At 47.2% G+C, this 24,830-nt stretch overlaps 1 protein-coding gene across 1 annotated transcript in view; it reads right to left on the bottom strand.

Moving 5' to 3' along the window:
* Positions 1 to 20,367, bottom strand: part of MECR (mitochondrial trans-2-enoyl-CoA reductase) — a 38,555-nt gene extending 18,188 nt beyond the window's left edge. Inside the window, exons 1-3 of the mRNA XM_007979714.3 lie at positions 20,149 to 20,367; positions 5,354 to 5,451; positions 4,771 to 4,902 (exon numbers count right to left, since the gene is read on the bottom strand). Coding sequence (XP_007977905.1) covers positions 4,771 to 4,902; positions 5,354 to 5,451; positions 20,149 to 20,324 — 406 coding nt within the window. The 5' untranslated portion in view covers positions 20,325 to 20,367. The remainder of the gene's footprint in view (positions 1 to 4,770; positions 4,903 to 5,353; positions 5,452 to 20,148) is intronic.
* Between the last annotated feature and the right edge of the window lie 4,463 nt (positions 20,368 to 24,830).

Below are 24,830 nucleotides of genomic sequence, written 5' to 3'. Positions count from 1 at the left end.
GCGATCTGCCCGCCTCAGCCTCCCATGCTGGGATTACAGGCATGAGCCACCACGCCCGGTCCTGTAAATAAAGTTTTACTGGAACACAGCCATGCTCACTCAATTGTTTATATATTGTCCGTATGTTTACGATAGTAGAATTGGGTAGTCACAAAGGTGGTATAGCCTACAAAGTCTAAAATATTTATTATTTGGCCCTTTAAGATAAAAGTTTGCCAACTCCTGATCTAATGCATAGAGAAATTTGGCATTTGCAAAGATCACTGCATATATTCACTCAGTTGAGTTGTATTAAGAGTCTGCTGAGACATGCTAGGCAGTGACTATTAGTCCCATTTTCGAGATGAAAAAACAGAGGCACAAAGTAGCTGTGACTTAAATCAGGTCATACAGTGGAGCTGGAAAGAGAACTTGCTCCTGATTCCAGAGCCAGTGCTCTTTCTATGGCTCTGTGCTTCCTCAGGAAGGTTTTGCGTATTTCCCAAGGAGAAAGTCAGTTGGCAAAGATCTATCTACACCATCTGGTCTAGTCTCCCCTGGGATTGGCTGCACGTGGGAAAAGGCTGGCTATGGGCTCCGAAACAGCTGGGCAGCTCAGAACCATGGAAAATGACCAAGCTGTGGCCAGCTGAGAACTTATATGTTTAATAGTTGCCACTCTTACTAAATGGCAGTCTTCATGAGAAGAAAGACCACGTCCGTTCACTGCTGTGTCGAGTCCAGCATGCTGCAGATGCTCACAAAATGTTTACTGAATACACTGAGTTAATTGCAGTACTCACAATTATAAAATCCTCATCCTCTCTGGCTGGCACCTTGCTTAAAAGACTCACCTTTTGGCCGGGCGCGGTGGCTCAATGCCTGTAATCCCAACGCTTTGGGAGGCTGAGGGGGGCAGATCACCTGAGGTCAGGAGTTCAAGACCAGCCTGACCAACAAGACAAACAAGACAAAACCCCATCTCTACTAAAAGTACAAAAATTAGCCGGGCGTGGTGGTGGGCGCCTGTAGTCCCAGGTACTCGGGAGGCTGAGGCAGGAGAATTGCTTGAACCCAGGAGGTGTAGGTTGCAGTAAGCTGAGACTGTGCCAGCCTGGGCAACAGAGAGAGACTCTGTCTCAAAAGAAAAACAAGACAAAAAAAGAATCACCTTTTCTCTAGGGAAGAATCCCTGATCTGGGTACCCCACCACCACACGTACAATTACCCAGACACCTGGCAGATGTCCTTTATTCTTCTCATCTCCAAACTGAAAGTATTGCCAAATCTTGTTACTTTAGCTCTTGACTCCACACCCTCTTCTCCAGCCCTACGGCACTGTCTTATTCAGACCCTCACCCTTCATCATCTGAAGCCTGACTTGTTTGCCCGCCTCCTCACAGGCTTTCTGCCTCCACCCTCTGCCTTTCCAGACCAATGGTTTGCAGACTATTCTCTGCATTGCACAAATCCTAACAAATCATTCCTCTACTTAACTCTCCATTGGTACCCCTTGCACTGTGGATGCCGGCCCACCAGGACCCAGCCCCAGCCCACCTTTCCAGCTCCACCTCACTTCTCTTCCACTCCCACCCATGAGCCAGTCATCCTGAGCTACCTGCAGTTCCCCACCAGTGCTGTGCCTTCTCTTATCACTTACGTTCACACACGCTGCACTCCCTGCCTGGGAAGCCCCTCTTCACCTAGCCCACTGGCTGTACTTCCAGCAGCTCTTCCAGACTGAGTTCAAGCATCACTTCTCCGGGAAGCCTTTTTTAAGGCTTTCCAAGATAGAGGACTCTTGTCTTTGTGTCAATCCTGTGATTATAGCGCTTGTAATACTGTATTGTATTAAGTGTTGTTTTTCCATTCCTGGGCCTCCCACTGCCAGCCAAGAGCACTCTGAGGGCAGGAACTGTCTGCTCACCTTGATAGGACCTTCACTCAGCACAGGGGCTGGCCCGAAGCACTGGCATCAGGATCCAGTGAATCCTCGCAGCTCTCAATTTGCTCAAATGGCTGAGCTCCTTCACCGCCAGGTGGGTGTAGGAGATGGTGCAGCCATTCTTGGCAGCCTCCATGATCTTAGAGAAGCAAAGAGCTTGTAGTAGACTCCTATTACTGTTTTTTTTTTTTCCCCCTAGTATTTTTTTGCTTTCTACAAGTGCTCCTTCCTAATCTCTGGGGCTGTCAACCACAAGGCCCCACCTTCTGTACCACGGAGAAAGGTGAGAGACTCAATCAGAGCAACTGGAGTGGCCCTACCCCACCCCAGGGCACTGGTTCAGGGATGGGCAAGGCCCATTCAGGGCCCTTCTGGGGGATGTGCTGGACATGATTGTGGAAGATGTGCTCATTTGTTTGTTTTTAGGGTGATATGAACCTCAGGCTGCTGGTGGCCATCTACGAGAGGGGGGTATCAGAGTGGATCTGAATTCTAACTCCATCACTTTTGGCTGGGTGACCTTGGACAAACTGCTCAACAGTTTACAGTTTTCCATTGCATTTACTGTTGTATTGCCTGCAAAATGGGAAGGAAGTAACCACCTCATGTTGTGGGGACAATTGAGTTAATATACATGAAGTGCTTAGAGTAGTGCCCGGCACAAAGAAAGTGGCCAATAAGTATTTGTTGGTTTGATTATATCAATATGTGGGGAGATCCCATCTGAGAACAAGTGAGAGACACAACACAACTCTGATAGTTGTGTCTGGGGTTCTTAGATCCAGCTGAACCCAAAGCTTTTAACCTGTTACACTTCCCAGTTCCACAGATCAATTAACTTTTTTTTTTTTTTTTTTTTTTTTTTTGAGATGGAATCTCACTCTGTCACCCAGGTTGGAGTGCAGTGGCACGATCTCGGCTCACTGTAACCTCCGCCTCCTGGGATCAAGTGATTCCCCTGTCTCAGCTTCCCGAGTAGCTGGGACTACAGGTGCACGCCACCATGCCTGGTTAATTTTTGTATTTTTAGTAGAAACCGGGTTTTACCATGTTGGCCAGGCTGGTCTTGAACTCCTGACCTCAGGTGATCTGCCCGCCCCAGTCTCCCAAAGTGCTGGGATTACAGGCATGAGCCACTGCACCTGTCCTTAACTTATTATTTTTTTTTTTTCTGGAGATGGAGTCTTGCTCTGTTGCCCAGGCTGGAGGGCAGTGGCGTGATCGCGGCTCATGGCAGCCTCCGCCTACTGAGTTCAAGAGATTCTCCTGCCTCAGTCTCCCGAGTAGCCAGGACTACAGACGCGTGCCACCACACCCGGCTAATTTTTGTATTTTTATTAGAGATGGGGTTTCACCATGTTGGCCAGGCTAGTCTCGAACTCCTGACCTCAGGTGATCCACCCACCTTGGCCTCCCAAAGTGCTGGGATTACAGGTGTGAGCCACCATGCCCAGCCCCAACTTCTTTTTTTACAGCAAGTTTGAGCTGGGTCGCTGTAAGTTACAACCCAGAAGATCATAACACTGGTGTGTAGTGGGAACCCAGGAGAAAGAATCCAGTGAGCACTGTCATTTTGCTGTTTGAGTTTGGGACAGGGCTTTACTTCTCAAGCTTCAGTTTGTGTCCCATGGGTGGATAATACATGTTCTGCTTCCCTCTTGTAGCTGGTGTGAGGATCGATGTGTATAACAGATGTGCCTTGAAAACTGTTAAGTGCTAAAAAATAAAACTCACCTATGACTCCTTATAATATATCAAAGAAAATCCTGCTCATTACCTTGGCTTGGGAAGGGCCTTACCCCATGTGGACCCAAGCTACCTTTTTAAAAAAAATAGAGACAGGGTCACACTCTGTTGCCCATGCTGGAGTGCAATGGTGCAATCATAGCCCACTGTAGCCTGGAACTCCTGGGCTCAAGTGATTGAACCTGCCTTTCTGGCCTTCTTTCTCACTCGTGCAATCCTCTACTATGTGCAAATCCTCTGCTGAGGCTACAGTGGATTTTCCACAATTTCCCAATCTCACCTTTGTGTCTGCTCATTTTACGTCCTCTACATGAAATGCCTTTTGGCTCATCTCCATATATAAACAAAATTCAGGCTGGGCACAGTGGCTCATGCCTGTAATCCCAGCACTTTGGGAGGCTGAGGTGGTGGGTCACCTGAGGTCAGGAGTTCGAGACCAGCCTGGTCAACATGATAAAACCCCCTCCCTACCAAAAATACAAAAATTTGTTGGGCGTGGTGGTAGGCCCCTGTAATCCCAGTTACTCAGGGGGCCAAGGCAGGAGAATCGCTTGAACCTGGGAGGCGGAGGTTGCAGTGAGCCGAGATCGCGCCACTGCATGCCAGCATGGGTGACAAAGTGAGACTCTGTCTCAAAAAAAAAAAAAAAATAAAACAAGGCCAAGTGTGGTGGCTCACGCCTACACTCCCAGCATTTTGGGAGGCCGAGGCGGGCGGATCCCTGAGGTCAGGAGTTTGAGACCCAGCCTGGCCAACATGGTGAAACCCCATCTCTACTAAAAATACAAAAATTAGCTGGGTGTGGTGGTGGGCGCCTGTAATCCCAGCTACTTGGGAGGCTGAGGCAGGAGAATCGCTTGAACCCGGGAGGCGGAGGTTGTGGTGAGCCGAGATGGCACCATTGCACTCCAGCCTGGGCAATAAGAGCAAAACTTTGTCTCAATAAATAAATAAACAAACAAATAAATAAATAAAATAAAATAAAATTAAAAAAACCCCTGCATTACCCAGGTACACTGAGCCAATCAGTGGACGTCTACAGAGTGGGTGAAATAGGATCTGGAAGAATGAAAAGGCAGCTGACACCTGGAGAAACTCACCCAAACCAGCATTTGCTGGAATCACCCAGTCTCCTGGCTTCAGCCTGGTCACACTGCTGCCCACTGCTACCACCTGTGCAACACCTTCGTTCCCTCCAACAGCTGGCAGTTCGGGAAGGAGGCCGTAGTTTCCTGAGGAAGAAGAGCATTAAAGGGTCAACCAGTGATGTTTGGGCAGTGAAAGAGCATGGACTTGAGTACATGCCATCCTAGGCCTGATCTGGGCTCTGCTTTGGACTGTCTGCCTAACCAACCTCTGAGCCTTAGCTTACTTGTCTGTATAGGGGGACTATATTCTTTAGTGTTCATGGTTATTATGAAGATCAGATAACATACGAAATAAAACCAGCATGTTGTAGGCACTTTACAAGGTTTAGTTTACTCCCCACTGCAATCTTCTCAAAAATCCTCACATGCCAGAAAAGGGAGGCCAGACAGGGCTGACACAGCCTGTAGACGGCTCATCTGGAGAACAGCTGCTGCTAATCACAGGCATTTCACACCCACACCTGAGGAGGAATAAAAACGAGGTGGCAGCTGAACAAAAAAGCCAATTAACATAAGCCACAGAAACCAAGGTTACCTTGGATCATATTTATGTCAGATGGATTGATAGGGGCCGCCAGCATCTTCACATGGACATCTGATCCTCCCACAGCAGCTAGCTCCAGGTTCTTGAGTCTAAGCACAAAGCCAAACGGAGATGTTCATGTCATCCAGGCTAGATTGGGTGTTTCGCTCAAATCATCTCCCCAAAGTAGGTCAGGCAACATTTCTGAGCTGCCATGTGTGCCCAGGAATTATGGTTCTGTTATAAAAGAGAGGTACCGTAAGAAATCAGTACAGAAGGCTGGGCGTGGTAGCTTATGCCTGTAATCCCAGCACTTTGGAAGGCCGAGACAGGCGGATCACCTGAGGACAGGAGTTCAAGACCAGCCTGGCCAACATGGTGAAAACCTGTCTCTACTAAAATACAAAAATTAGCCGGGCATGGTGGTGAGTGCCTGTAATCTCAGCTACTCGGGCGGTTGAGGCAGAATAATTGCTTGAATGTGGGAGGCAGAGATTGTAGTGAGCTGAGATTGTGCCATCCATCCTGGGTGACAAAGCAAAACTTTGTCTCAAAAAAAAAAAGAAGAAATCAACATAGGATACAGGTTGACTCTCATTAACCACAAGTGGAAAATCTACAGTGTTTTTCTTTTTTTTTGTTAAAGACAGAGTCTCATTGTGTCGCCCAGGCTAGAGTATAATGGCGCAATCTCGGCTCACTGCAACCTCTGCCTCCCGGGTTCAAGCGATTCTCCTGCCTAAGCCTCCCAAGAAGCTGGGACTGTAGGTGCTTGCCACCACGCCCGGCTAATTTTTTTTTTTTAATTTTTAGTAGATGGGGTTTCACTATGTTGGCCAGGCTGGTCGTGAACTCCTGACCTTGTGATCCGCCTTCCTCGGCCTCCTAAAGTGTTGGGATTACAGGTGTGAGCCGCTGCGCCTGGCCTTTCAACCCCACTGCCCTCTCTGGGACAGGAAACCTCTGCTGGCCTAGATGAGCCCTGTGTTTCCCAAAACTCGCTTGGTTATAAGAATTACCTGGTATGCTCATGGATATAAATCATCAGGCCTACCTCTGAATTACTGAGCCAGAATTTCCAGATGAGGGCACCCCAAGTAGTTCTTACCAACAGGCATACCTGGGAAATCCCAGGCTAGCTGACATGTCCTCCACCTGCTTGATTTTATTCTTGGTCGTAACATATACAGGGGAGAGGAGACATCTCTGTTAGTTGCGGAGTGTGGGGGTAATGGGGAGATGGCCCATGTAGTTCACAAAGACCTCTATGGGTGGCCGTGATTCACTCTGAGTGATGTCCCTTCTGGAGGAGGATTCTTGTCTGGCAGAAAGGACCCTGGATGGAGGGCTGAGGGTCCTGGGCGTAAAGCTCAACCACAGGATGCCTGGGTCACCATGGGCAAGTTTTTTCTCTGCTCTAGGCCTCTGTTTCTCCATTTGTAAAACAGAGTTGCAGTAGTGGTTTGAACCTGATCCCCTCTGGGAGCCTCTTCCATGTTAAGTCAGTGGTAAGTCCCTCTGCTTGTGGTAGGTCTTGGACACCACAGTGGCAACATCTTTATCCCGCTGAAACTTTGCTTAATGGGCAAAACCTGCAAGAAAGCTTTTGAGGGAGGCCAAGTTGCAATGTACATGTGTTACTTTTGTTATTTCAAAAAAGTTTTTTAAAAAAGGAGATCTGCCAACCAGATAGTACTGGTCAGTGTACTAGACCCAAGGGGCCTGTGACTTTTTAATCACCTGTGACTGCTTTCTTTCTTTCTCCATACCCCTAAGATTTCATGTTTGCAATGTTTCTGTCTGCCCAAATGCATTTATTAAGTAATAATTCATTTTTACTCACCCAAGACACATAAAACTGCCAACAAGAGGTTCTCAGCATTAGGCAACAGTATCAGCAAACTAAGCTGATGTAATTCCACCTACTTCCTGCAGAAATCTGACCTTTTAATTACACCGCAGGTTTGATCTTGTGATAAAAGTGTGATTTTCTAGAAATGTTTAATAATAGCTGGGCGCGGGGGCTCACGCCTGTAATCCCAGCACTTTGGGAGGCTGAGGTGGATGCATCACGAGGTCAGGAGGTCGAGACCAGCCTGGTCAACCTAGTGAAACCCCATCTCTACTAAAAATACAAAAATTAGCCAGGTGTAGTGGTGTGTGCCTGTAGTCCCAGCTACTCAATTAAGGAATGTATGTATTTACACATAGCTGGAGGATGGGGAGTCCTTGCAATAGTAATAACTACTGTTTATTCAGTGCTTACCAGTCAGGCACACTGCTAAGTGCTTTACCTGCCAGCTCTCCTATTACAATAGCTCTCATACTATTGTTCTGCTTTTACAGCTGAGGAACAAAGGCTCTAAGAGGTAAATAACTTGCTCACGGCCACTACAAAGTAGCAAGCGGCTGACCTGATTTGAACCTGGCAGTGTGATCTAGAGAAGCCAGCAGGTAAGGTGCTGACCCCACACCAAGCAGAGGGCAGTGAAATGAGCACAGGCTGGACTGGCTGTAGTTGCCTTATGGGGAGAGGGAGGGAGCACTAACAGGTGGGCGCGAAGCAAGGAGGCATCAGCCCAGATAGTGATGTTTCACTCTCAATGTGTGTATTAAGTCTGCATTCAAAAGAAAAATCCTGCCCAGAGCAAATGGATTTTGGACTAGCTGCCCCTTTATATTATCCACAGCGCTTCTCTCCTCCATTTTCACAGATTATCAGAGGTTTTCTGTAAGCTGACAAAGTTCATGTGCTCAAGCTGTTTAAAGACATTTTTTCTACACATTTTCTATACGTTCTTCCTACAGCCCAGAATATTTCTTCCACAGCTTCTCTATGAAGTGAGGAATTAAACTCACCCTTCAAGGCCCAGTTCAAAGTGTACTTCCCTTAAGACATCTTTCGACCCTCCTCCTAGTCCAGAAAAAAAAAAATCACTTGCTCGGTGCTCCCATTGTACAGAATTATACATCATGCTATTTGAGACTATCTCATATGAATTTACTAATGTTTAGTTTGTGAAGCCATTTCATACACTTTTGTCAATTGATCAGGAGAAGACACAGGTTCACAATCCCTTTTCTAAAACTCTTGGGGCCATGTATTATCTACATACCCACTGGGGGCTGTTGCAGCACCCTGTGATCAGACACATGAATGTTTCTGCAGCAAAATGTAGGAATACTCATGCTAAGTGAGATGAATAAAGACCACATAAAAACCTCATGTTAGATCAGGTTTCCTTCAAATAAGTTATGGAAAAAAACTGTCAGTTTCCAGAGCTTTCAGGATTTTGGAACCGCAGATGCAAATGCAGACTTGGATTCAGGTCTTTCAGACTCTGAGTTCAGAGCTCTTTTTACTTATCACCTAGTTTTGTTAGCCAGAATGTGTATGTATGTGCTGTCTCCTTCTTAGACTGTGAGCTCCCAGAGGGCAGAGAACTTTTAGTCTCAACACACTGTTGAATAAATTTCTCACTAGTGAGAAAATGTGGCATAAGTGCCAGTCATGGCCAGGCGTGGTGGCTCACGCCTGTAATCTCAGCATTTTGGGAGGCTGAGGTGGGTGGATTAATTGAGGTCAGGAGTTGGAGACCAGTGTGGCCAATATGGCGAAACCCCGTCTCTACTGAAAAAAAAAAATACAAAAATTAGCCGGGTGTGGTGGTGTGTTCCTATAGTTCCAGCTACTTGGGAGGCTGAGGCAGGAGAACTGCTTGAACCTGGGAGGCAGAGGTTGAAACAAGTGGAGATCACGCCACTGTACTCCAACCTGAGCGACAAAGTGAGACTCCATTTCAAAAGAAAAAAAAGTGCCAGTCATTTAGGAAATCAGGGGCGGGGCCCAAACTAAAGGGCCTTAGCTATTTGTACTTGCTTTTCCTCTTTCTAGGCTGTTTATGAAAATACTCCTGGGCCGGGCTCGGTGGCTCAAGCCTGTAATCCCAGCACTTTGGGAGGCCGAGACAGGCGGATCACGAGGTCAGGAGATCGAGACCATCCTGGATAACACGGTGAAACCCCATCTCTACTAAAAAATACAAAAAAAAAAAAAAAAAAAAAGGCCGGGCGCGGTGGCTCAAGCCTGTAATCCCAGCACTTTGGGAGGCCGAGACGGGCGGATCACGAGATCAGGAGATCGAGACCATCCTGGCTAACCCGGTGAAACCCCGTCTCTACTAAAAATACAGAAAACTAGCCGGGCGAGGTGGCGGGCGTCTGTAGTCCCAGCTACTCGGGAGGCTGAGGCAGGAGAATGGTGTGAACCCGGGAGGCGGAGCTTGCAGTGAGCTGAGATCTGGCCACTGCACTCCAGCCTGGGCGACAGAGCGAGACTCCGTCTCAAAAAAAAAAAAAAAAAAAGAAAATACTCCTGAAAGATGGGCTCAAATAAAGATGGAGATTATCCTTAAGGGCATTCAGTCTAGGCATACACATCACATGTGCAGCGAGACTGCACTTCTTAAAAATCTAGATGACTATGGTCAAGATGAGAATACAGGTAGATCTCAGTTCACAGATGATGGGTAGAGCACAGACCTGGAGTGAAGCAGGCAGCCCTGGGTTTGAATCCTACCTTGGTCATTTATCAGCTAGATAAACCTCAGAATATTCCCCTGTAAAATGGGATAACACGAGAACTCAGTTCACAGGATTAAATGAGTTAATGTATGTAAAGCATTTATGGTAGTACCTACACAGTAGATGCTGAAGAAATGGCAGCTGTTATCAGCTGTAGGAATATCCAAAGAAACCTTTGAAACAATTCCCTGGTTATACCTCTGAAAAGAATTACTGAGTCACTGAAAGGAAGGCAGCAACTTTTTGGAAAATTCAAGTAAACGTAATTCAACAAATATTTACTGACAGTCAAAATGCCAGATACTGTGCCAAGGGGCTTCATGATGAATAAAGGTGGGCATACTAGCATGCATCTGTAGTCCCAGCTGCTTGGGAGGCTGAGGAAGGAGAGTTGCTTGTGCTCAGGAGTTTAAGGCTATTGCGTACCATCATCACACCTGTGAATGACCACTGCACTCTAGCCTTGGCAACAGGAGACCCTATCTCAGGAAAAAAAAATAAAATAAAATAAATCCCCTTCTCAGGGCCTTGATGGACTGGGAACGCATCCGTGGAAACACTGGGAGAAGGGCTGTAACAGAAGGAGGCTTGTGGTGCTAAAGTTGGCTGACAGTGTCCAGCCTGGTGGGAGGAAGAAAACAGAAGATTCGAAAAGGGTTTTTGGAAGAAAGGATACCATAATTTGAAGGATAAATAGGCATTTACAGGGTGGATGGAGAAAAGACAAAAGGTTTTCCTGCCAGAGGGAATGACAAAGAATCTGACCCAGGAGTAGACCGGGCAACAGGTATAATATGCATAAGAGCCATGAGAATGGAGAGAAGGATTCAGTAATGTAAAATCTTTTAAATAAGCAACACTAATGTCACTTGGTGACCAGTTCCATGTGGCGGGAGGGAAGGGAAGTCTTTGATGGCTCCCAGGCCTTTGGCTTGGACAACTGAATGCTGAGCTAGGGAGGAAGGAAGAGTAGATTTGGAGAGGGGACACAGGTGACCTGCAGTATGGATACAGAGCAGAGAGTGCTCAGGGCTAGACATATAGAACTGTGAGTTGGCTGGGTGGGTGGAGTCTAGGAGAGTCGAAAAACCTATTCTGGGTGATTTCACTCAACAATGAAATGACAACTTATGTCGATGGCTTACTGAGCTCCAAGTATGCTTAACATTTTATATACATGATGCCATTCAGTCCTCAAAATGCCTACGTGGAGGGTGGTATCACCCAAATTTAAAGCAGAGGAAACTGAGGCTCAGAGAAATAATTTGCTCAAGAGTCTTGATCTTAAGCTAGACTCCAAAATGCAGGCTGTTGAACACTACGCCAGCATTCACTACGCTGTGTGTGCTGAATTTTCCCTGGAGATGCTGTTAGGTATTTCTTTTTTCTTTTTTTTTTTTTTTTGAGACAGTCTTGCTCTGTCACCCAGGCTGGAGTGTAGTGGCGCGATCTCGGCTCACTGCAAGCTCCGCCTCTCAGGTTCATGCCATTCTCCTGCCTCAGCCTCCCCAGCAGCTGGGATTACAGGTGCACACCGCCACGCCCGGCTAAATTTTTTGTATTTTTAGTAGAGACGGGGTTTCACCGTGTTAGCCAGGATGGTCTCAATCTCCTGACCTCGTGATCTGCCTGCCTTGGCCTCCCAAAGTGCTGGGATTACAGGCGTGAGCCACGGCACCCAGCTTTTTCTTTTTTTTCTTTTTTTTTTTGAGACAGAGTCTTGCTTTGTCACCCAGACTGGAGTGCTGTGGTGCAATCTCAGCTCACTGCAAGCTCTGCCTCCCAGGTTCAAGGAATTCTCCTGCCTCAGCCTCCTGAGTAGCTGGGATTACAGGTGTGTGCCACCATGCCCAGCTAATTTTTTTTTAATTTTTATTTTTAGTAGAGACAGGGTTTCACCATGTTGGTCAGGCTGGTCTCAAACTCCTGACCTCGTGATCCACCTGCCTCAGCCTCCCAAAGTGCTGGGATTACAGGCGTGAGCTACCACGCCCGGCTGTTAGGTATTTCCTGGGATCCAATTCGTTTGGGAAATGCTGCCTACTAAGCCCATTTTCTAAGATTCTGACTACACGTTAGTCATAAAGGCTCTGAGAAGTCCCCGAATAAAGAAACCCATGTGGCCTTTGTCATCCAGAGCTTTCCAGATTTAACGCGGGCTGGGAACACTACAATATTTTCACAGCGCAGCCTGCCCCAAACAGCAGTTTGAGAAACCATGCTCTGGGCCCCTGGTTCTCTTCTTTGTCTTCTGGGAAGCCCAGCAGCTCTGTCATTTGAGATGCACCGAAGTGGGAGGAAGGAGAGTGAAGAGGGCCAAGCAGGGGTGAGGGTCTAGGAGATGGGAAGTTAAGTTGAAGCTACAAACACAGGTGGATGGTGGCGGGGGCTGGCCCCACGCTTGCTGCAAGCCTAGGAGTCAGGGGGTCCAGCTACCTCTCACTAGGGAGGCCAGCCTTGGCCTGCCCCAGGGAATGCCATCAATACCACACGCACTGCTGTTCCTGCCGACAGTGCTAACCACGTCGTCAAGGATACCATTCTGCTGAGACAGGAGGGAAAACAGGGACCAAGTCTGAATTCCAAGAGTTAAACCTCTAGTGTAATGACAGCAATTTCTTCCCCGTTCTTAAAAAAAAAAACTCACTAAAGGAAACAGTGGCTATGTTTTGGAGTACAAATGAGGCACCCAACCCAGACTGGCTAGATCTCAAATTGCTTCCCCCATACCGTTCACGTCCTCCCTCTGTGAGTGTAATGGCGCCATGCAACTTGAGGGGATGCCACTGTCCTCAATCAACAGATCCCAGCCTGGATAAGGTCACAATGGCTCCTTTGAGGCCAAGGCTGTACACCTGTGATGCCATAGGAAGTACAAGGGAGACAAAAGCAGGCAGAAGAAAGAGCCTTTTGAGAGGGGGGAAAGGAGGCCAGTACCCCGGAGACTGGCACAGTTATACTTGCTGTGTAAGGTGGGCATTAGCTAGCTTTGCTATCTTTCCTGCGTTCCACATTTAATTAGCAATCATTTGTACTTATCTTTCATCTTTTACTCAATCACATCAAACGGTCAATATCATTTCGAGCAGGAAGAACAGGTAGGGAGAAATTGTCACTGGCCAGAGATTTTCTCATCTACTTAGTACAGAACCAAGAATGTTTGTGTCATCACAGGGCACTGGGTGAATGTAACTGACCCTCATGTGGTCCTCCCCAGTCTGTGTGCGGTCCCCTGGTCACCAAGCTGCCTTCTGTGATTCAGTGAAACGCCTGGTGTACTAGGTACATTGTTCTGGGATTTGACTAATAATTAACAAGCAGGGCACAACTAGGCAATTGTGAAGGAATGAAGTTCCTCAGCTCACAGCTTGTAAGGGCCTGGCTCCCTGGGAAATAAGGGAGTACCGGGCTCTCAGGGAGAGCTCCTTTACCTGAGCAAAGCTCCTTTGTTCCATGTGGTTTGGTGTGCTGGACACAACCACACCCTCCCTGCACTTCTTACGGCTTCCAGGACTCCCACCATTCAGGACTCATTTTTCGGCTCTTTAGCACAATCAGTTTGAACTGAAGGAATCAGAAACTTAGGGCAACTTCTGACAGCTTCTACCCAGTTAGCAAAGACACCTCAATCCCCTACTTTCCCTACACTAAGAGGACCAGAAAGTCTGCGGGCCCCATGATATTCTGTATCTGCTGACACTCCACTACAAGGGAGTTGCAGTGTCTGTCACTCAGCTTGCACAGTCCCTGCCTGCCTGCAAGCTGCTTGGATCTCTTTGACAGGTAAAAACACAACCATGCAGCTCCTGTCTGGCTGGAGGCTGGGAGGGCTATTGATTGTGTAACCAACCAAGGGCCAAGGGAGGGTCCCTGGTGAAATCTTGTGCCCAGGATCCCAGATTTCAAGCCAAACCATTGCTCCCTGGAGGCTGCTGGAAGAACCATTGGTGAGCAGGCAGTCAATGCCTGCGCTACTTTCATAGAATTGTCAGAGCCGGACAATTGTTGGAGCAAAGAGGATTCACGTCTCAAGATAATTTCCATGGCTGCAGTGTTATGCTGAGAAGGATGTCGAGGGCCCATCTTGTCTTGGCAGGAAGAGCGTTGTCTGGGGAGAATGTCATAAAGAGGAGTGCACGTTTTGAGGTCTATAGAAAGGAACTGTGAAGGTCTGCGTGGAGACAGCACACATACCCATATTTACCACTGCTGACCTTGGTCACTCTTCATTTTATCAAGGAGTAACTGAAGATAATTGGAGACTAACGTGATTTCCTTACTGCCGTAATTGGTGGCAGAGGTGGGACTAGAACACAGGCAAGAAACATCCCAAGTCACAGGTTCACCTCGTGTCATCTTTGCTTTTTCTTCTCTAAAATGAGGACCCCTCCCACCTCACCCAGGGTGGGAAAGGCCAGTTCATCCCAGAGAGCTGCTAGGAGAGGGCAAGAGACAACTTGGAGTGGCACCGAGGGGCAGCTTTCCTCCCAGACTCTCTGGACGGAGGGAAAACCCCAGTCTTCTGTGTAATTCCTGGGGGTGTGCCTGCAGCTTTCACTTTTAGTGGCAACAATGAGAAAATCAGGGTAGCAGGGCTTTGGCCCTAAACTCCACAGCCTAGTCTGAAGGCCAGGTGGAAGGTAATGTACGAGTTATAGAATGTGGAATCTGCTTAGGCTTGAGCCCTGTGATCTGAGGGTAGTCCCCTCTGAGCTGGGTTCAGCAGACACCTTTCTCACATACATATGAGTGCACAGTGGGCAGTCAACAAATACGGACTGATCAGACACACCATGTTTTCTCTTCCCTCGGGGCCTTTGCACATGTAGGTTCCTCTGCTTGGGACGTTTCTCCACTTTCCTCATATACTGCTCACTGGATCTCTGGGGCACTCAGTTTACACCCTGTCTCTTCAGAGAACACTCTGACTACCCCGAGGGGGTTAGGCACCCCTCTTCTGGGTGTCCACAGCACTCTGAACATATCCCATCACAGCATTTACACCACTGGACGATGGTGGCCTTTCTCCTGGACTAGGCTGTGAGGCTCTGAGGGCAACGACCACAATGGATTCAACTCTGTACTCTCAGTGGCTTGCACTCAGTAAACTCTCAAAGAATACATGCTGGCCAACTTACTATATCCATGCCTTCTGTTCCCACTCCATTCATGGCCACAATAAAGGGCTCTAAACAAAGCACCAAACCCAGAATGCGATTTTTTTTTCCAAAGTACTAAAATTTGGGTTTAACAATCAAGTCACCTGCAGTTTTGCTTTATATTAACTGTAAAAAGAAGAAATTCCTGAGAGTGAACAGTGCCCTATAGTGAGAATGGACAGCCTGGGACCCCACCACCTGCTCCTCCAAAGTCCATCTGGCTTAAGACAGAATTGGGAGGCTGGATGCAGTGGCTCACACCTGTAATCCCAGCACTTTGGGAGGCTGAGGTGGGCAGATCACCTGAGGTCAGGAGTTCAAGACCAGCCTGGCCAACATGGCGAAGCCCTGTCTCTACTAAAAATAAAAAAAATTAGCTGGGCATGGTGGCACACACCTGTAATCCCAGCTACTCAGGAGGCTGAGGCAGGAGAATCACTTGAACTTGGGAGGTGGAGGTTGCAGTGAGCCAAGATCGCATCACTGCACTCTAGCCTGGGGGACAGAGCTAGACTCTATCTCAAAAAATAAACAAAAACAAAAAGACAGAATGGGTATACATCCACGGGTTTTCTAGCTCATTTTCCTTTTTGTACTAGCAGCAGGCAGGTGAGAAAGCCAAGATGATGAGGATGCTGTTTTATAAAAGCCTTGGGATCCTGAAAAGGGGAAGAGACAGAGAATGGTATTTCTAAAGTTTCCCAAGGTTGGGGCTGCCCTTTCTATAGCATAGGAACTTGGGGTTACCTGAATGACCTACAATTTCACCTTCTCAGAATTCTGAGCTTTTTCCCAATTTTATAGTCCATCTCATTCTCAAAAATAATTTGAGAACTTGGGAGGTTGAGGCAGGAGGATCGCTTGAACTCAGGCATTTGAGATCATCTTGGGCAACATGGTGAAACCCCATCTATATATTTTATTTAATATTTTTTTAAAGTTTATTTAAAAAATCATTTGAGGTGACTGCCATTGTTTCCTCAGGCCTATGTCTGTATCAAGGACTTTTAATAAAGAAGGAGCATCCTAGTTGTATGATCTTGGATAAGTGTCTTTCAATCTACTTGAGCTTCAATTTCGCTATCTGTAAAGTGGAAGTAATAATAATCAAACTGGATTGTTGTGATTTTAAAACCCCATAATATATAAGCAGCATTTAGCCCAATGCTTGCTATACAGCTTTTCAATAAATGAAAGCTGTTTTCACCAGAAGATCCAGAGAATGGTAAAGTTCTGAGGGGACTTTCAGGAAAAAAAGAAGGCAAGAGAAGAACTAAGGGTTTCTGGGAACTATCTTTCTTTTTTTTTTGAGACAGAATCTCACTCTGTCGCCGAGGCTGGAGTGCAGTGGTGCTATCTCAGCTCACTGCAACCTCCGCCTCCTGGGTTCAAGCGATTCTCCTGCCTCAGTCTCCCAAGTAACTAGGATTACAGGCACGCACCACTGTGACCGGCTAATTTTTGTATTTTTAGTAGAGACAGGGTTTTGATATGTTGGTCTCGAACTCCTGACCTCTGGTGATCTGCCCGCCTCAGCCTCCCAAAGTTCTGGGATTACAGGCATGAGCCACTGTCCATGACCCCTGGGTTTCTGGGAACTATTAGATAGGGAATCTAGAACTCTGCACAAGGGACAGTGGCTATGGAGAACTCTGAAATTTCTCGAATGTTTGTCATTCTTCTGCACAGTCTTTACTTAGATCCACAGTTTAATCTTTTAAATAAAAAAGGCCCAAATACTTATTTAGGGGATCCCATTTTGGAAGAAAGGGAAAGAAATTAAGCAACAGGGGAAAATGGCTTAGGAGAGAACAGCTGCAATGTTTGGAGGCCAACAGGAATGAAAACAGGGACGTGAGAACAGGAGAAACCTGGAGGCCTCCTTTTGAGAAGTCAGACCTGAGCATTCCTCATTCCTTCCCTCCTGCTTGCAGAGGTGTGGCCCACAGCGCAAGCATCACAAACCACACTCGTTCTGACAATGCTCTGTTCAGACTCTAGGTAGTCCCATGACCCCTACCTGGTGTAACCTGACCCAGACACCTAGTTACCAGGATGTGTAAAGGACACCTGATTCTTTCTGTGACAGTGTGGTTACCCTAAACCTTGAAGACATGACTACAAAGAGAATCCCAGTCTCTGGCTTCAGTCCATATGAGAACAAGTAAAGCCGCCTGAATCTGGGTCAGAAAGGAAAGTTGCCCTTCTGGAGCACGGGGAGAATTACTGCTTGTCTGACAATCTATCCACAGGGCAGTGGTTCTCAAGCCTGGCCTGGGCAGCAGAGACACCCGGAGAGCTTTGAAAAAAACAGATGCTCCAAGCCAGCACAGACCTACTAAGTACCTCAGGAGTGGGGCCTAGGAATATGTACGGTAGTTTCTAAAAGCACTACAGGTCAAGCTGGGTGTGGTGGTACACACCTGCAATCCCTGCTACTCAGGAGGCTGAGGCAGGAGGATCCTTGAGCCCAGGAGTTCAAGACCGGCCTGGGCAACACGGCTTGATCTCATCTCAAAATAAATAAATAAATATATAAAAAATAAAAGCTGTCTGATATTTTATGTGGGCAAATACAAAAAATAAAAGCACTGCAAATGGTGACTGTGCTGTGAAGCCAAAGGTGAATATAATGCTTTGTGGAAGTATCTTTTTTTTTTTTTTTTTTTGAGAGGAAGTCTTGCTCTGTCATCCAGGCTAAAGTTCAATGGTGCGATCTCGGCTCACTGCAACCTCTGCCTCCCGGTTCAGGCAATTCTCCTGCCTCAGTCTCCCGAGTAGCTGGGACTACAGGCGTGCACCACCATACCCAGCTAATTTTTGTATTTTTAGTAGAGACAGGGTTTCGCCATGATCTGCCCACGTCAGCCTCCCAAAGTGCAGGGATTACAGGCATGAGCCACCGCGCCCGGCCGGAAGTATCATGTTTTGAACTAGAGGGAAATTACTGAAGTTCCACAGAAGGAAATAATAGAAGCCGTCTTTTTATTTATTTATTTATTTTCCCAAGTGGCATCTGCAAACAGACCAGTCTGTTTCAGCTTCTTTGGCTCTCCAAGAGGAGGGAATCAATTAGGAGGTAACTGCATTCAGCTGAACTTTCCCAGGCCTTCCTCATCACCACAGAAGAACTTAATAACAGGTGCACTTTTTCCGGAAATTTAGATTTAGATTGAACTAACATCTTAGGAGCACCTGTTTTGTGGCAGGTCCTGCTGCAGACACAAACTACAAGTCCGTGGGAGAGACACTATGTTGTTCTCATTTGGTGTACGTTCCTGGGAATGGAGGAGCGTTCATCAGAGCTGTACCAGTTCCTTACAACACAATCCTTAGTGAGACGTCTTCCCTGACACAAAGCATTATTACCTGCGATCAACATACAATTTGGAGTTTACTGACTGATGTGTCTTCTTGACATTCTTTTCAATTTATGTAATGCTGGATGTGGCTAGGCTGATTGCATGACCTTGAATTTATCTGAGGTTTATCCTCACAACCTGTCAAAACATCTAGCTTGAATTTTTTTTTTTTTTGGAGACGGAGTCTCGCTCTGTCACCCAGGCTGGAGTGCAGTGGTGCAATCTCGGCTCACTGCAACCTCTGCCTCCTCCGTTCAAGTGATTCTCCTGCCGCAGCCTCCTGAGCAGCGGGGATTACAGGCGCCCACCACCAAGCTCAGCTAATTTTTTTGTATTTTTAGTAGAGATGGGGTTTCGCCACGTTGACCAGGCTGGTCTAGAACTCTGACCTCAGGTGATCCACTGACCTCAGGTGATCCACCCACCTCAGCCTCCCTAAGTGCTGGGATTACAGGTGTGAGCCACCGTGACCAGCTCTAGCCCAAATTTTAACCATTAAAGTAATGCCACATTTGCCTATCCTTTGGAAAATAATCAAACTATTTGCTGGGAATCAAAGAGTTAAAAAGAAGGTACTGCACAAGAGTATGTAGGTGTTTTTTGGTGGAGAGCACTGCACAGATCTTAGCTGATTACCACTATGAACTTTGTACCGTCTCCATTTTTAAAGATGATGAAACCAAGGCTCAGAGAACCTCAGTAACTTGCCAAATGCAAAGCTAGGACAAGGATTTGACCCCAAGTATTCTGATTCTCAGACCTGTGCTTTTGCCTTAGCTCCACTTCAGTGGCCCGATAGCCCTTCTGAATGGCTATTTATGTGCAGATTTATAACGGTTGGCAACTGACATACTGTTTTTATCAACCATATGCAAAAAGCATGAAACAAGATCCAACAGAATTTTAGGAAGACAAAGTCATAAAAGTAATGAGAGGTTGAGTGACTTCTCTAAGACCAAACAGCTAATAAGAGGTTGAGCCTGTATTTGACCAAACATAGATACTTGGGTCTGTATGGCACCAAAGCAGCTCTTTTTATAAGCCAAGATGCATACACGGTGGAGTGGAGAGAAACTCACATGAGTTTGGAATCAGAAGCCATGGATTCCAGTCCCGTTCCAATCACTTATTAGCGATATCACTCTGGGCAAGTCCCCTGCCCTCTGGAAACAATGGTCTATGACCTACTCTTTACTGACAAGTGAAGATCCAAACGGACGTAAAAGTATTCTGAAAATTTCTTCCAAAAAATCATAATAGAAGAGTAAGAACTCAGGCAGGTCAGTCACTCAGATATAGGTTTAAATTCTGACTTTGTCGCTGACTGGTTGTGTGACCTTGGACGAGTGATTTTACCTCTTCTGCCTCAGTTTTCATCTGCAAAATGGGGATAAATCAAGTAACTACCCCAAAACACTGTTGTGACAATTAAATGAGAGCATTCATTTAAACAAGCGATTGCTTGACACAATACTCGATCAATAAACATCAGCCATTCATACCCTGATAATTGTTTCTCGGGTCTTCAGCTACCTTCAAGTACGGTCTTTCAGAGCTACCCAAAGCGCCCTGGGCTTCAGCTTCGTCTTGCTATTCTCTGCCCCTTTCCTCGGACCCTGTCCCTCTCTTCCCAGTCGACAGCTCGTCTTAAAGCCCTCCAGAAACCCCAGTTCCCTTCCCCGGTTTCGGCGCTGTCTCTTACTCGACGACCTTGGCTGGATCCCCGTGGTGCCCATAGACAAGCGCCCGGACCCGGGCAGGCTCGGCGGATGCAGAGTAGGAGGAGGCGGCAGGTCCGTGACAGCCAGAAGCTGGGAGCAGCCCCCGCCACTGCCGGGCGGCGGTTCGCACCCGCCACAGCGTGCTGCAGACCCACATGCTGCCTCCAACCAACACAGAGCCTGACGCCCCCGGCTACGTCATCTTCCAGCGACCGCGCGCCTGCGCCCCGCCCCGCCCAGCTGGGGGACCGCTCCCGAACGCTCCCTTTGAAGGGCGTTTCCTTCCTCCGCTGCCCACGTGGTGGCGCCTAGCTAGAGTGCGTGTGAGTCTGGGCGTGCGGAGCTTGCGAGGCCGCCAAAGCTGCTCTCTCAAGGAGAGTCTGGGGCTGGCCCATAGCCGTGTCTACAGCCTGCAGTTTGGTGTTTGATTTGGAGGAAATCATTTACTCTCCCTGGCCTCAGTTTACCCTTCTCCACATAATATATTGAGTGCTCACCGAGCCAGGCTCTTTAAGGTATTATCTAATTTAGTCTCCACTACCATGTAACGGCATAGGGAGGCAAAGCTTACTTCCCTACACTGAGGAGAGTACAGGAAAGCTGCTGTAGAGGCAGGAGTACGGGGCTTGGAGTTAGAAAACTTAGGATCAAATCCTAGCCCTGCCACTTCCTAGCTTGGCCACCATGGGCAAGTGAAACTCTGAACGCATTGTAAAAAACTCTGTTCAGATATAAGACAAGAATCACAAGGAGAAGGGCCGCCTCTCAGAATGCTCACAGTGTAGAAAGGGACTAAGTGGAACACTGGAAATGCTTGTAAAAAGGTGTAGCTCCATGAAGGATCTAGTCTTATTTTTGGTTTAGGGAAGACATGAACATTACTAAAACCCCAGATGAGCTGTGGCTCGTGCCAGAGTGCAATGCTGTAGTCTGAAGAGAGGTGCTCTGGGATGGAGTGGGGTGAGGTGGGGGCTCTTGGAGGAGGTGCTGTTGGAGCCAGCCCTGTGATTCAAAATCTTCTGTGTGCATAAAAATAATCCGAGGTCCCATCTTAGACCTACTGAATTAGAATCTGGCGGATGGGGGTTCCAGGAATCTACATCCTTACAAGCTCCCAAGAATATTCTGATGCAGGTGTCCCAGGAAACAGGTTTTAAGATACTGAGCCAGGGCTTTGAAGGATAAGGAAGAGTTCCTTTCTCTGGATTTTATTGACTTGAAGCTTGCCATCTCCAAGCCTTTCCTCTGAGGAAGAGAGCACAGCAAAGTGCTGTGAGCTAGATTCGGACAAACCTGGCTTTGTGTCCTAGCTCTGTCATTTTCCAGTCATTTGATTTCGGACAAGTCACCAGGCCTCTCTGTGTCTTCATTTTCTTATTCTTAAAATGGAAGGAATACTAGTTATCTGTTTCAAGATAGTTGTGAGGGTCAAGTGAGATATTATCCACTTGAAGCATTTCGTACAATGCTTGGCACATGGAAGCATTTGATAAATATTATCGGGGGTTATTGTGATTAAATGAGAAATATCACACATAAAACTCTCAGACTAGGGTCTGGCTCATAATTTGTGCTCACTAAATGTCTGTACTTGTTTTGATTATTAGAGAAAGTTGGTGTCCCATTGTGGGGGAAAGGCTTGGCCCCACGTTTATGGGAACACACACGATGACCAGTCCTGCTTATCCTTTTCCCCAGTGACACATAGGCCTATTTGAGCTGGGAAGTACAACATAACTTTCTGTTGCAAGACTCCCTAGGTGACATTGAGATGTTGACATTCTCTTCTTCACCAAACTGGCTCCTCTGAATTTCTGGGGAGCCCAGTCAGGAAGCCTGAAGAGTCATCCAGCAAGTCCTCCTCCTTGGGGCTGGACTGTAGCCTCCTATGCATCCCGATAGCCCTCACTTTTAGTCTAGGCCATCTGGGTTCTTGCAGGGGCATAGTTTGAGGACTATTGACTGAGGGGTTCAAGTCCAATTTCCTGGCCTTGCATTCAAGATTCTTTGCACTGTGACTCCCACGCTGTGTTTCCAGCTTCATCTTCTCCTGCTGGACCGTTCATAGCCTGTGATCCAGCTGTATTTGATACCCATCTTCCCCAGTGTGTCTTGTGCCTTTTTTCAGGCCACTCCTTCTGCCTGAAATGCTCTTCGCTGCCTCGAAAACTCCAGGTTCAGATGTCATTTCTTTGATGTTTCACAACTCCCTAGGTCATCTGCTGCTGCCTTTGTGTTTTCTCTGGAGCTGTGTTATGGCCTTTAGTACATCGTCTCTTATTTATTCCCTGCTCCAGGCAAGAGTGGAGCCATGTTTGGTTTATCTCTATGATACCAGCACCCGATATGAGCCTGGCACAGGGTAGGTGTCATAAATATTCCATGAATTGCAGGTAATAGAATTTCCTCATGGCCTAGAACTGTCTGTAGTGCCATCTCCTTTTCCTTAGATTTGGGCTGGTCACTCTGGGCCAGGAATTTCCTTCTTTCAAGGATTATAGAAGTTTGTGGGTTTTTATTTTTTATTTTTGAGACAAGAGTTTCACTCTTGTCGCCCAGGCTGGAGTATGGTGGGATGATCTTGGCTCACCGCAACCTCCGCCTCCCAGGTTCAAGCAGTTCTCCTGCCTCAGCCTCCGGAGTAGCTGGGATTACAGGTGCCCGCAAGTACGTCCAGTTAATTTTTGTATTTATTTATTTATTTTTTAGTAGAGACAGGGTTTCACCATGTTAGTCAGGCTGGTCTCAAACTCCTGACCTCGCCTCTGCCTCCCAAAATGCTGGGATTACAGGCATGAGCCACTGTGCCTGGCCGAAGTTTGTGGTCTTTTAAAAGTAAAGCAGAGTGTCCTTTTCTCATCTGTCTACCTGTTGCTTGTGTTCTCTTTCTCCCTCCATTATAGTCTCTGCCGTTTTCCCCTGCGCAAAGAGCAAAGGAATGTGGAATCAGTCAGCTCTGGGTTCAAACCTGGGGCCCACCCTCCTTTTACTAGCTGTGTGATCTTGGGCAAGTGTCATATGCTCTCTGAACCTCAGTTTCCACACCTGTAAAATGGGATCACTGGTAAAACTCCTGTTATGAGGCTCCCTCCAGAGTCCTCTGCAAACAGCACCCTTGGTTGTTTCTTCTGTTCACTGGTTTTCTCTCCTTGAGTTTCCTTTTCTGGATGGGCCCCTCTGGCTCCTCTCTGCTCCAGCATCTTTATATCTTAGTTTCTTCCCTAAGGTTTCCCCTTGATTTCTTCTTGCTTCTGCCTCCCTCTCCCTATTTAATTATCTGTGTCCGATTCTTGCCTGCTCTGTGTCTTTTGGTCCCTTTCCTAATTCAGCGTGGAGCTCATCAGCTCTCACAAGAGAGGAGACTAAGAGCCCAGGAACTCTCAGCTCAACTCTACCTCCTCCAGCCCCAGGGCAGCTTCAAGGTGTGCCCATCTCAGCATGAAGCCAGCTAGGAGAGGGGGCAGGGCACAGGGAGGGCATACATATACCTTGAACTCCTACGCTCTGTTCAGTGTCACTGCCCAGGGGTCAGACCCATCTGCCCATGACTTTCCCTACTTCAGCAGTCTTTCTAGCTGAAGCTGTTAAAACAAAACAAAGCAAAACAAAACAAAACAAAACCCAGAGATCAGAACTTATTACTCCTTATTACTCTTCTGCTTAATTACTCCACTTCAGTGGCCACTCATTGCTCTTAGGGTTGAACCTCAAGCCCCTTCCTTGCTCATAGTTTCTTGCCTGACCTACAGACCCTGCTGACTTATTCAGCTGCACCTGGCTCCCTTCTGCCACCGACTCACTCCATGCCAGCTGCCTGGCTTCCTTGCAGCTGCTTGTACCCACCAGCTCCTGCCTTTGCACAGGCCCCTCTGACTGCAATGTTCCTCCCCACTGATTTGCATGAGGTTATCTCCTTCTCATACTTCAGGTCTCAGTTCAAATGGCACCATGTCACTTCTACAGCAAAGCTCTCTTGGACCACTTATTTAAAGGAGATGCCCCTTCCCTATCTCTTTATCAGTATACTCCCTCGTTTCCTTTAGCATGCATATATTAGATGGTAATGATATATTTATGTACATGTTTGCTGTTGGGCTTTCCCACTAGAATGTAAGCTTCATGAAGGCTAGGACCGTTTGCTTTTCATTCATTCCATCCATTCAGTATTTACTGAGCATCAGTTACATGCCAGAGGCTGGGCGCAGTGGCACATGCCTGTAATCCTAGCACTTTGGGAGGCGGAGGCAGGTGGATCACCTGAGGTCAGGAGTTCCAGACCAGCCTGGCCAACATGGTGAAACCCTGTCGCTACTAAAAATACAAAAATTAGCCAGGCGTGGTGGTGGCTGCCTGTAATCCCAGTTACTTGCGAGGCTGAGGCAGGAGAATCATTTGAGTCTGGGAGACGGAGGTTGCAGTGAGCCAAGACCGCGCCATTGCACTCCAGCCTGGGCAACAAGAGTGAAACTCCACCTCGAAATAAAATAAAATAAAATAAAATTAAGAAAATGCCAGATACTGGGCACTGAAGTACAAGATGAGTCTTTTTCCAAGGGAGCTTATTTCTAGAGGTGGAGACAGAAAATGTATTCATCATATAGCCCATGCTCTGTTTGAGATTGCAACCATTCCCCTTCCCTTCCCTGTCCCCCCACCACCCTCA

Source organism: Chlorocebus sabaeus, chromosome 20 (assembly GCF_047675955.1).
Source record: "Chlorocebus sabaeus isolate Y175 chromosome 20, mChlSab1.0.hap1, whole genome shotgun sequence".
Classification (NCBI taxonomy): domain Eukaryota; kingdom Metazoa; phylum Chordata; class Mammalia; order Primates; family Cercopithecidae; genus Chlorocebus; species Chlorocebus sabaeus.
The sequence above is the reverse complement of the archived record's forward strand: the minus strand, read 5'-3'. Positions and strand labels throughout refer to the sequence as shown.